A 12,067-nucleotide genomic window follows, 5' to 3' on the forward strand; every position below is an offset into this window, starting at 1 on the left:
TGGCAAGGTTTTCTGTGTGTCCTATCCCCCGAAACTCTCACTCGGAATTCTTCAACTTTGGTTTCTGCCTTTGAGTTCTTTGTTTTTTTTTTCAGTTTTTCCCTCGCCTTTTTTGTTTTTGGTTTTTCTGCAAACTTTACAAAGCATTAACACCTCATAGATGGCAGACACAAAGGCGGGGGTTAAAAGCTGAGCTAAAAAAATCAAGTTAAAAGCCACAAAACTCCAAACTCAAATATCGTATGTCACGTCACACATTGGCAGGACCAAAAGGGCGGGGAAAAGGACGAGGACAGCGGTGCAAGGAGTGCACGTAGATGGTAAAAATTTGATTAAGTTTATTAGGGCCACCGACACTCACTTGACATTTTCCCCAGATTTTTGTTTCTCAACTTGTTCGGGGTTTATTGAACACTTTGTTTGGACAAAGGACAAAAAAAAACAGGCAAAAGAAAAACTCACAAGCACTTACATTCGCTGAGAAAATTATTTTGAAAATAATTTAAAAACATAGATTAAAATAAAACTAAGATTTTATTACACCTAAAACAATTTAGAAATATATTTTTTTTTACATAGCATTGTTTCGAACTGAAAGTTAAAAACGAGGAGCGGTGAAAAACGTGATTTTGGCTGACGGACTGGAGACTTAGGGTTAAGAGTCCAAGTGATAAGGGAAGAACTACGGCCAGTGAATATTTTTGAAATATATTCAGCAAGGCACCCACAGTTCTTCCACTTATCCCTATATCCTTTCTCCAAACCCACAGCCCGATCTACCTATTTCCCTAGACAACCGAGGCCAGAAGGACAGTAATATCATCCGGCTTTCCGCCCGACGCCTCGATATTGAGCCTCCGGGCATTCTGACTGAAAGGCGAGTCGTGATTCGGATTCTGGCTGAGGGTTCGGGCCATCAGGGCCACCGCATTGGCGGCCATCTGCAGCCGCACGGCCTCCGAAATGCCCGCCATTTCGCTGAGGATCTCTATAAGAAAACTTTCCGGCACATTATCGTACACCCCATCGGTGGCCAGCAGGATGACGTCGCCCGGTTGGACGGGAAAGTGCTGGCTGTCCGCCGATTCCGGGCCATCGGACAGGACGTTGAGCTCATGACCCGGCGGCGGCGAGGACAATTGATAGGGCGTGTTGAAGTGATGCTGCTGTTCCCGCGATCGACAGACCACCGCACCGGAACGCACCACCAGGAAGCCACTGTCGCCGATATTGGCGGTATACAGAGTGCTATTCCTTCGATTCAGCGACAGAATGCAGGCGGTACAGCTGCCCACGATGGGGCATTTCTGGCCCAAAAGATCGCGATAGCCGCTGGCCAGCAGCAAATCGGGTCTTTGGGGAAGAAAGTCGGGAGATCGCGACAAACGCTCGCAGGATCGCATGAGGAAGGAGCTGAACTCACCGGGATCGACGCCATAGCTCCGCCAGCCGCCCACCCCGTCGGCCACGCCCATTATGTGGGCGTGTGGAGTGGAGGTGATGAACCAGGCATCCTCACCGAATTTCCCACGATTGTATTGAGGATAAACGGCCTGATCCTTGGCAAAGCCGCAGGCAACGCTCACAAGTCGAGGAAGTTGGGAGATGATTTTTGTATCCTCTCCCCTTATATAATCCCCTTCGCCACCTGAATTCCGAGATCTCGGGGCTACGGATCTCTTGAGATATGGTCGATTCCATTCGAAGCCATCGCCAGAAGAAGATTCTTGCGTGCTTTCTTGACCACCGCTTCCCAGCCACAAACGGCGCAGGAATTGAGCACTTTCGTAGGTGAAAATCAGGGCCATTTCGAGCAGATGCTCGCAGCAGCTGATCAGCGTTCGCTGGATCCTTCGACGAGAGCCAACGATACCCAGAGTGTAGTCTACATCCATCGCCAGCGCTTTTCGTTCCAAGACAAATGCCGTGTATTTTCTATTCCAAATGCGAATGGATTGAGTGCTATGCAAACGAAAAACAAACAAAAACTGAAGTTACGAGGCCTGGAATTTTATTTGATTCAAATCAAAGCCAGCTTTGTGATATAAAAAAAAAGGTTTTAAATCACTCAAAAAAGTGCCTGAAAGTAGGCAATAAATATATTATGTTGCATACTTTTCAACACCCAAACATGCGATTTCCAAATCTCCAGCGAATTTTCTCAATAAATTTAAGTACATATGATTTCTCCATTTAAATCCAATTAAACTGCCTGTAATAATTTTCGGAAAACCCATACTGCAGCATCCCTTTCTGCCATTTTGCCTGGCCAAACAAAAAACCTTTGGAAGTGGAGGCCTCAACTCAATTATGCACAATTACGGACACAAACAGATAGCAAGTGGTGGTGCCACATGGGAATGGCAATGGGATTGCCCCTCGATCTGCAGAGAGCCCCCAAAAAACACAGAGCAACCGAAATTTTTGGGCCTTCCCCCCGTGAATCCGAATCTGAATCGCAATCGGATTCAGAATCGGAAGGCAGTCGCTGCAATTGCAGTTGCATTTCCAGTTGCAGTTGCAGATGTGGCACTTGAATTGCATGCATAGCTCATTGCTTGCCACTCGACGGGATGAAGTGGTGCAGCTGCCGCTGTGGGAGGTGGTGCAGGTGGTGCTCCACTTAAAGAAAAAAGCGACAGTTAGTTTGGAAAATTTCTATAAATTTGGAAGACTAATTTATATATTTTATAACATATTAAACCTTTAAATGTCAACATTGGTGTCTGAAAGTATGCAACAAAATATGTTTAACTCAAAAGAGATATGAATTCATACAGGAAATTATTTACTGCATAATTTTGGCACATATAATAATAATAATTCTTATAATTTTCTATCTTTTATTGTAAATTAAGACTGCACTCTATGAATATACTGGGGTGATATGTCAATAATATTAACTACTATATTTTTTGGTCGCATTAACATAACTTTTCGTTTACCGTGTGGTGTTTTTGAAATGCCATTGAATTGCTTAAATACTTTCATCGTCGTCATCGTTTAATGGCTTGCCTTTTTTGGTTGCCATGTCTACTTGGGTTTGGGTTTTTGGGGTTTTGGGAATCCTCCAACCCAAAAAATGAGGATGCAACATATGCGAGTGGCATGAATAAACGGCCTGCTTGAGCGAGTGAATGAATGAATGAATGAACGAATCACTGACTGGATTGGCTGGCTGATATGAAGTGCAATCAATGCAAAAACGTTTTCAAGTGCCCATGCAGCCAGTTAGTCAGTCAGTCAGTCAGTCCTCCAACCATCCATCCTAACCATCCAGCCATTTATCCAGCCATCCAGACTAGACAATCCCAGGCACCAGATGCAATTTACCCCCAACTCTCCGGGGAATGGGGAATATTAGATGCACACATAGCATGTGCGTCGGTGTGTCGGTGTGAAAGGATTATTCACACACTATTGATTTCAAATTGAGTTGACTTCAAATCCGTCTGAATTGACAGCAGCCAGCACATGGCAACACATTCCCTTCGCCCCTTCCACTTCCACATTTCCCAGCCGGAAGTTGACTAATGAATTTAATTTGCAGTGGGTGTTGAAGCAAATAGAGCAGCTCACAGGACTCGCAGGAATCATGGGAGTCGCAGGACCTCTCACAAGCTCACAGATCAGCGAACCAGGAACTGACTGATTGACTGCTCCACCCGATGTCCTGATGCTCTGATATCCTCCTGTCTGCCCTCCCCATCGAGCGCCTGTAAGTAGGCAACTGTTTTTGTTTACCCACTTGAGCACCTCACACTTCCTCGATGAATCCGATTCCCAATCCGCAATTGATTGACATTGCCTGGAGGCCGCAAATATCTAACAGCCAACGTTTTTTGGCCTGCATTTCTGCATTGCCGATGCAACAGGAATTTCCACTTCACCGCAAAAAATTATTCCAAGAGGTAATAGTTAAAAAGAACAAAATTAAAATTTTATTTAAAACAAATACTAGAAATATGATGGAAAAGAAATATATTTTTCGTGTTAAAAAAAATTAATTTATAATATTTTGTTTACAGCCTAAAAAATAGTTAAAATTTAATTTTTTTTGGTTTTTCAGTCGTAATTTGGACAAATTAAGGCCCAGAGCTAAAAGAATGCCTGTTTTGAGCAGCTAACTACCTAAACTAACGATCCCCATCACTTTCTGAGAAATTTATTTTTTGAAATATTTGTCCATTTTTTAATCATGATTTTTTGCAAAAAATGGCCAAAAAATAAAATGTTCAGGTTTAAATGCCAATCGATTGGAAATTTAATAACGAGTTCAGAAAGGTATGACAATCCATATTTGGATAAATATTTTTGTTGTGTCGGCCAAAAAACTGATATTTTAAGATGGAAAATGTGGATTAGACTATGAAATATTATAAAATATTTATATCTTCTATGTTGGAAATTCAAGTACCTATTAAATTTGTATTATTTTGATAAGGTAAAACTGTTGGAACACTTAAAATTTTAAGGAGAACCCATTTGTTTTTCCCAGTGGCCTGGAAAGGCCAGACAATCGTGTGTGGTGGTCAAAAGGACAACGGACAAAGGACCTGGCCGCAATTGTTGACTGACCAATGATCAATTTAATAGGAAAACAATATTGATAGCCGAGGAGCCTGGAAGTTGGCAGGAATTTCCTGTCCTTCGGATTTCGGACAGGATGCTCGAAAGGCGGAAGTGTTGCGGTTTTCGGGTAAATTCAAAATTCGGGGTACGAGATGTTTTGGAGGAGAGTTTCGTTTCGTTTCGTTTGTTTGCCTCGAAAACTTGGCAAACTTTTGGTGTTGTGTGTTGTAACTAAATTTTCGAGAGGACAAAGGGCAACACTTTCACTTCTCTGTTTGGTTTCTTGTGGTTTATTATTCACGCCTGAATTGATTGTAAATTAAAGTTTGTGTCGTTGTGCATTTTGAGGTCAGCCTATGGCAAAGTTTTCTATTGTCGTTGTGTGTGTAAGGATCTTGGGTCCTCGGATGGTCCGGCCTTTGTCCTTATTTGTCCTTTGTGTGTGTGCCGAAGTCCCGTAGTCCTGGGTCCTTGCTGGCCCGGCCATATTAGAAGCCAAAAGGCATTCGAGTGCACATAAGACGATTACACATCATTTAACCGACGCACACTGCAAAACTATGGGGCGAAACCAAACCCCAAAAGGACCTCAACCCCCTTCGAAATTTCCACAGGTCCTGCGTAATTGTTGCTCCTTCTTATTGACTGCTGCATATTGATTATAGCACCCGTCGTCGTTCCTTCCCAAGTTCATTTTCATTTTCCTCCTTGACTTGATTCGACTTGACTTGATTGCCGGCATTTGTCGTTCTTGTTTAAAATTCAATCGCTGCACTCGACTGTGCACGAAATGTATTCATGTGTGTAAACTCCTCAGTTTCGGGGGGTTTCTTTGGATTCCATACATATATAGAATGTATGTATTTTCGTTTTGAGACAAAATTAATTTGGTGTTAATAAAGTGAAAGTGTGGCCGGGCTTTTGTCTGCCTGATGGAAACTTTAAGAAGGCTTAAATTGATTGCCTCACTTTGATTGGTGGTCGGTCGGTCTGCTTGAAAAAGGGATAGCTTTGAAATTTAAATTAAAGGTTTTAGGGCTTCATTGATTTTCCTGTCATTTCTTATAAATTCACACACATAACATTTTCATATTGTTTTTTCCTCAATTCGGTTTTAAAATGCAGACTAGTAAATTCTCGCAGACCGTTAGTAACTCGCTGCGTTTGATGGGACTGGGCGTGGCAGTGGGCGTGGCCGCCTGCGGATTGGCCGCCCTCAGATTGCCCAACGCCTCCGGCCGGATTGGTCAGCTGTGGAAATCGGCCTTCGGAAATATCGGCACCAGGCGCTTTTACAGCGGCGGCTTTCAGGTATGTCGTGAATTCTTTAGCATTCAGCTTTAAATCGTTGGTATGGCCTTAAAATTAAAATAGTATATACTTACAAACGCGAATTCTTTAGATTAAACTAATAGCCGTTTTAAATTATCCCCATAAAATGCAAACGCGAATTCTTTAGCTAAATCTAATGTTTCGCGAATTCTTTTGCATCATTAATTAATTTATTATTTTCTTTATATATTTATTTATTAATTTTTTCTTTGTTTATTCATTGAATAATTTATTTGTTTAGGTTTTTTTAATTTTTCTCTCCTTTTTTATTATTTTATTTTATCTTCAGGAGCGGATGACGCCTCGGGAGGCGTCACAAATTCTGGGCACTAGCCTGAGCGCCCCGTGGAGTCGAATTCGGGAGGCCCACCGCCGGGTGATCCTGGCCAATCATCCGGATCGCAACGGCTCACCATATCTGGCGGCCAAGATCAACGAGGCAAAGCATGTACTTTTAGAAAGAAAGAATCGATCCAGATAGTAAACGATTCGGGAGCAGGGGGATATATGACAGCCGGTCGACTGGAACTTCGATGAAAACTAAAATCGTGACTAACGAAATGTGCGTAGCTTAGTAAAGTTAAATTTAAGTACTTCCTGGGCAGTAGGATATTAAATTATTAAGCAATGAGTGGTATTTGCATCGTCTGAATGTGTAAACATTTTTAAGTATGTGGTATGATGGTATACATATTAGTGTTTGCTTAGTTTCGGTGCGGCCCTGCTGCTAATGTCCTGTCCTCAAAGATCCTCCCAGTGCTACTTTTCCATTTCCCCGGCCCACGCACGCCACAAAGTACCTGTTCGTTCGCCTGGGAAGCGTTGTGTACTTGGGTCAACTGAACTGCTTTCTGCTGCTCCTTAAGCTGCCAAACTTTTGCCACTTGGCCGCAGTGCTGGGCGAGTTGAGTGTGCGATGGTTAACCCTTGGACATACATATCTCTTTGAAATTATTGGCAATGCAGTTTAAAAGAGTTTCTTTACTTAGAAATATTTTATGAAGAAATAATTTGTTTGGATTTTCCCAGATCACATAAACATTTGTGGCGCCCAACGTGGGGCATTTAAAAGATAAAACATATTATAAATAATTTGTTTAGAATTTACCCGATCACATAAATATTTTTGGCGCCCAACGTGGGGCACTTAAGTAAGCGTGCGTTTATGATATGTAGATAATACACTTTATAATATCAGAGGAAAAGTGTTTTAAAGTATGCAATAATATATTTCAAATTGAGAAATACTGTGAATAAAATCTGAAAAACGACATAACATTTTTTTTTAGACAGAAAATTCTTAGATAATTTTGATTTAATTTAAAAGCTATTGCTGCGAAAGCCACTGCTGGCATTTTCGACTGCCGGTAGTCAATGGGTTAAGCGGGACGAAGCCGGGACTGGCCGATGTCCAGGCATGCACTTGACGGTTGTTTTTGCCCCGCCCCCTGAAAAATGCATCTCCTTTTTCGCCCGTCTTCTTGGAACATCAAAGTTGGCAACTTTCGAGTTGAGGAATTTTCGACAAGGCAAGCTTGGTGGACTTGGCGGAACTTTTGTTACTTTACCTTTTACCTGAGACAGGACAGGAAGCTAGAAGGACGAAGGACTCGAGCCGGCAACCGAAAATGGAGGAGGTGGAATTAGAGGCGGCAAGTTTAATTGTTGTGTGTTGTCCTGCCTTTTGGCCCGGGCACGAGTATAAATTCAACCGGCGCTCAGGTGTCCTTAGTGGTGTTCTAATTACTAACAAACTTAATTTGCTACAAGTTATTTTCTTGCGGACACCGCTTACTCGTACTCGTACTTCCTACTTCCACAGCCCTTTTAGTCTTTTTATGACCATGGCCACTTGACTCGCCACTCCTTTGGCCCGGGACACTTAAGCCCACGCGAATCCCGGGCTCCACTGCCACTCCGCTTCTCCTCGAGAGTTTGCTGCGCCGAAACACGAGGGTCGCAGCATCCCCGAAAAAAGAATAAACTGAAGAACTAAGTCGGGCAGATAGGCCCCCGGTAAGTAGTCCCGTGACAGCGGTACAATTCACAGGCATGCAAATGAGTGGGAGGGCTGGGGCTTGCATTTCCAGATAGGTTTCCCAATGCAAACATCAATATCTCTAAACTTAAAAATAATCTTAAGCCAAAATCACTTAAAAACGCATCTAAAAGTATGCCACAAATATTTTACATTCGAAAGTTCAGTGCATACTTTTAGGGACGTTTTAAAAAGATTTCCAATTCGCAGTTATTTCTAAATAAAATTAATACCAAATCACAAAATCCCTTTGAGTTAAACTAAACAAATATTTATTTTACTTTCGGCTATTAATCACAGCTTTCTCTCTCTGGCCAACCTAAGCACTGTTTTTCTTGAGGGCAACCACAATCGGTGTTAGCCGCCTCCTTGGGTCAAAACTTCGAGCGATTCTCCTTTGGGGGACCGGGAACCCAAGATGAACCGGCCGCAACCGGCACTTCATTGGCCAAGACGGTTTGAGTTTGGGTTTGCTGTGTCTCAAGACCCCCAAGACCCCAAGAAGACGGGGCTCTCCCCGTTGTAAATTATGCGCTTTGGCTTACAAATTGCATGTGCCTGGCAGCATGAAGCATGTGGCCAGTCAACTAGCTGACTCCTTCGGAGGATGCTGCTCTTCTGTCCCTGACTGGGCATCGTCACCTACGTCCAGCTCCTTTATGCCTTTTATTTTGCCTACTTCTTAGGCTGCTTTTACTGGGTATTACGACTTTGAAAGTCGTTTTGCTTTTTTGGCAATAAATAGTTTAAAAGAAGTGTTTTTTTTTCTAAAATTAAATTTCCAAGAACCGAAACATTTTAGCTGAGGTTTTTAATATCTTTTAAACATACCCTGTGAATATTTCTTTCTCTACATGGCTTAAACTATTATAACTATGCTAGTGCTTACAAGGGTAGTTAGTAAATGCGGGTTCTAGACATCAGTACTCTCGTGTTTCTGATAACTTCTAAAATAGGGTATTACGATGTTCGATCAACCGGTTATTCTGCTCACCACTTGCATCTACAGCCTCCAACAAATGCGTGGTCAAAGTTGTTTGCATGTCCGAGTTCGTAGCCGGGTATTCAAATGAGCGGCTTGCAACTTGTTTTTGCGGCAACTGGGCAACTGGCAACTTCTTGGACATACTTTTGCCCACCCGACTCAAAGGCAAATATTTTATGCTTTACGTGGTTAGGTTACTTGAGAAATTACGTGGCTTCCAGCGCACTTTCCACTCGCCACCCCTCCTTTTCATTGTCTTTTGATGGCCCAGGTCCGTTTTCCTGCATTAGTATTTAACATGAGCTTCTGCTGCTGCTGCCTAAAAGTATGCAAAGTTATTTCTTGTGTGCGTCTTGTGGGTTAACTAAATGCTACATCCTAACTCTAAACGCATTCAACTTGACTTTTTATTTCTAACCACCCTATACACCATACACCGAACACCAAACAACATGGCCCCCAAAATCCTCCCCTCTTTTTTGCAGTCAGAATGCTTTTGTGTACTTAGCGCAACCGCAAAAAAAGTTGTAAAAATCGTGTAAAAAATTCTCGCACACAAAACGTGCAAAATGCGTTTTAGTTTGTGGCCACACTGGACTCTAATAATTTATTTTAATGATAATGCATGCTAGTCATTCCGAGTGGTCAGCCGAAAGTTGCGTTGCGTTCTGCTTTCTGGGGTTAAGTAACCACTGACTGAGTGTCACATTTCGGGACGGCCCGAAAAAAAAAAGAAAAGAAAAAGGAGAAAAAAAGTTTATAGAGCACCCCAAAATCAGTTTTCGTGGATATTTCGTGGATGCTACTCGCCTAATGATATGCCAGAAATATTAAGTGCTCGACACGCCCACTTGGACAGTTTGTAAGGAAAGGGGGCGGGGGGCGTGTCGCATATAGCGCATCATTGTAAAACCCTTTCGGCAAGACAAGTGCAAAGTTTTGCCCACAAAAACTTTTATGCTACCATAAAACTTGTGCATTTTTCTACAAAACAAAGAAGAAACAACCAGCCGAAAAAAAGTGGATAAAAAACACCCGAAACAGAAACAGAGTTGGTCTCACTTTTCTCTCTCTCTGTCTCTGTCTCCCACCATTGCTTAAAACAAAATGCAAATAAAAAAGTTTTATTCTAGGAGGGCCGCTTTTTTCCACGGGTTTCTTTTTTTTTATTACTTTCTAAGAACTACTTGAAGGCTGAAGGTTGCTTTGGTTTTTGGGAGAGGGTGGCGTCGGGAGAAAACCACAAAGTTGGGTGGGTTATTGGGGGGATGGTTTAGCCCCTGGGCCGAAGACAAAAAGGTTTGACCCAAAAAACCTCGAAGGGAATTGTTCTTTTGCCGCATTTATGGTTTCTTATGGGTTTTCTTTAGCTGTACAGAAGTACTTTGCAATAGTTTACATTTTCCTGCTCCCCAAACAATATTTCAGTATTTATCTAATTAATATTTAAATATATAATATTTTGTATTATATATTTAAATATTATATATTTAAATATATAATATTTTGTATTATATATTTAAAAAAAAAAAATATTTTAACTATACAAATTCACTTTATATGCAATTAAATTCCATTGGTTATTTCGTTTTCCTTTAAATTAATGAGAGTATGTAAATTCCCCTATCTCCGCTTAATGACATCCCCTTTTTGCAGCGGAACACGTTCCCATAATTGTCGAAATCCTGCATCTGCTTTTCGGGGATTAAAGTGAGCAATTGTATCCCTGGTATAACCAGTTAAAATTCCAGGCACCTCAGCCGAAGACTCCTCATCCAAATGGTGGGCCTCATCGTTTCCAAAAGATCCCTCGTCCATGAACTCCAGGGCCAGGGTCTGAATAAAAGAAATATTCGATAAATATCTAAATAAAATTCCATTAACTATTGAAGAGCTATATCTATGTAACTATAACTATAACAATAAATATCCTATAAATATCCTGAAAATTCGTGAAATATTTAATATCAATAAATATTTAATTCCATTTCTTATAAATGTACTATACGTTTTTTAAACTTAAATATTAATATTTAAAAAAAATAATAAAGAAAACCACACTTTATATTGATTTCCCACTTACCATTTGTACAGAAATGGCGCCCACTGCCAAAAGGGCCAATAGTTTGAGGAGAAAAACCATAATCGCTGGAAATATCGCTATATTTTTGTTTGCCGGGGGTCAAAATCAGAACCTCACAACATTTTACGTTGAGCGGCGAATGCGAACTGAAACCGCAGAGCCGCCGAGCGAATTGAGCCCAGCAAATCGGCTGGAAGGCATTATAATCGGGGACCCACGTGTGCCGCATACCGAAAAAGCTCCGTTGACCCTGCCTAATAACACTGTACTACAGTAAAACATCTAGTATATATTGTATATGGTATATAGGGTTTATTTTTAGCCCACGGCGTCATACCCTCCGCCCACTTCCCACTCCCACTTCTCACCTTTGCGATTCACCTGTCGGCCTCTGTTGACTCATTCAATTGCCCGCTTTAATGATGGAAATTGCTTTTTTATGCCGCTACCGCTGCCGCCGTTTGATTTGTGTTTTAATTTCCATCAATGGCTGTGCGAATTATTGACCAGAACGTGAATGGAAAAAATACGAAGGAAAAAACAGTGAGCAATTTGTGTGTGATGTACGGGCACAAAAAGTGTCAGTTGTCGTGTTTGTTTGTGAATTATGACCACCGGTCGCTGATAATAGCGAAAATATGGCAGCTCCACATTAAATATTAAGTCAAAATTGTTTATGCATTTCAGAGAAATTTTTAAAGAAATAAAAATAACAATCACTGTTGCTCTATTACATTTTCTTCATTAACTTATTCTTTGGGAAATGAAAATTAAATATTAAATTTTAAATATATTATAATAATATTTAATATTAAATGTTCTTCAAAAACTTATTCTTCTGAAATGGAAATTGAATATTAAATGTTAAATATATTATAATAATTTTAAATGTTCTTCAATAACTTATTTCTTCGTGAAATGGAAATATATTTTTTTTCAATTATAATTTTAATTTTTATTACGTTTAGAATCTCATTAACTTTTTATTATTATTAAGCCTGCACGATTTGTATTAAGACTTTGTACTTATCTTTAAACTTGTATAGAGACCAAATAT

The 12,067-nt window shown here is 40.9% G+C and overlaps 3 protein-coding genes across 3 annotated transcripts; 1 reads left to right on the top strand and 2 right to left on the bottom strand.

Annotated features, from left to right (window-relative positions):
* Positions 1-515: 515 nt before the first annotated feature.
* Positions 516-1,985, bottom strand: LOC108060293 (protein phosphatase PTC7 homolog). Its single transcript, XM_017145937.3, has one exon. It carries the CDS (start codon positions 1,893-1,895, stop codon positions 789-791), a length of 1,107 nt encoding a protein of 368 aa, XP_017001426.2. The 5' UTR covers positions 1,896-1,985; the 3' UTR covers positions 516-788.
* A 3,636-nt stretch (positions 1,986-5,621) lies between these two features.
* Positions 5,622-6,535, top strand: LOC108060304 (uncharacterized). Its single transcript, XM_017145947.3, has 2 exons — positions 5,622-5,883; positions 6,194-6,535. The coding sequence occupies exons 1-2, from the start codon at positions 5,692-5,694 to the stop codon at positions 6,383-6,385; spliced, it is 384 nt and encodes a 127-aa protein (XP_017001436.1). The 5' UTR covers positions 5,622-5,691; the 3' UTR covers positions 6,386-6,535.
* Positions 6,536-10,080: 3,545 nt separating this feature from the next.
* Positions 10,081-11,163, bottom strand: LOC108060297 (uncharacterized). Its single transcript, XM_017145941.3, has 2 exons — positions 11,011-11,163; positions 10,081-10,763 (listed from the first exon to the last, which is right to left on the bottom strand). Exons 1-2 carry the CDS (start codon positions 11,068-11,070, stop codon positions 10,551-10,553), a joined length of 273 nt encoding a protein of 90 aa, XP_017001430.2. The 5' UTR covers positions 11,071-11,163; the 3' UTR covers positions 10,081-10,550.
* Positions 11,164-12,067: the final 904 nt, after the last annotated feature.

The sequence above is a fragment of the Drosophila takahashii genome, chromosome X (genome assembly GCF_030179915.1).
Source record: "Drosophila takahashii strain IR98-3 E-12201 chromosome X, DtakHiC1v2, whole genome shotgun sequence".
Taxonomy (NCBI): Eukaryota; Metazoa; Arthropoda; class Insecta; order Diptera; family Drosophilidae; genus Drosophila; species Drosophila takahashii.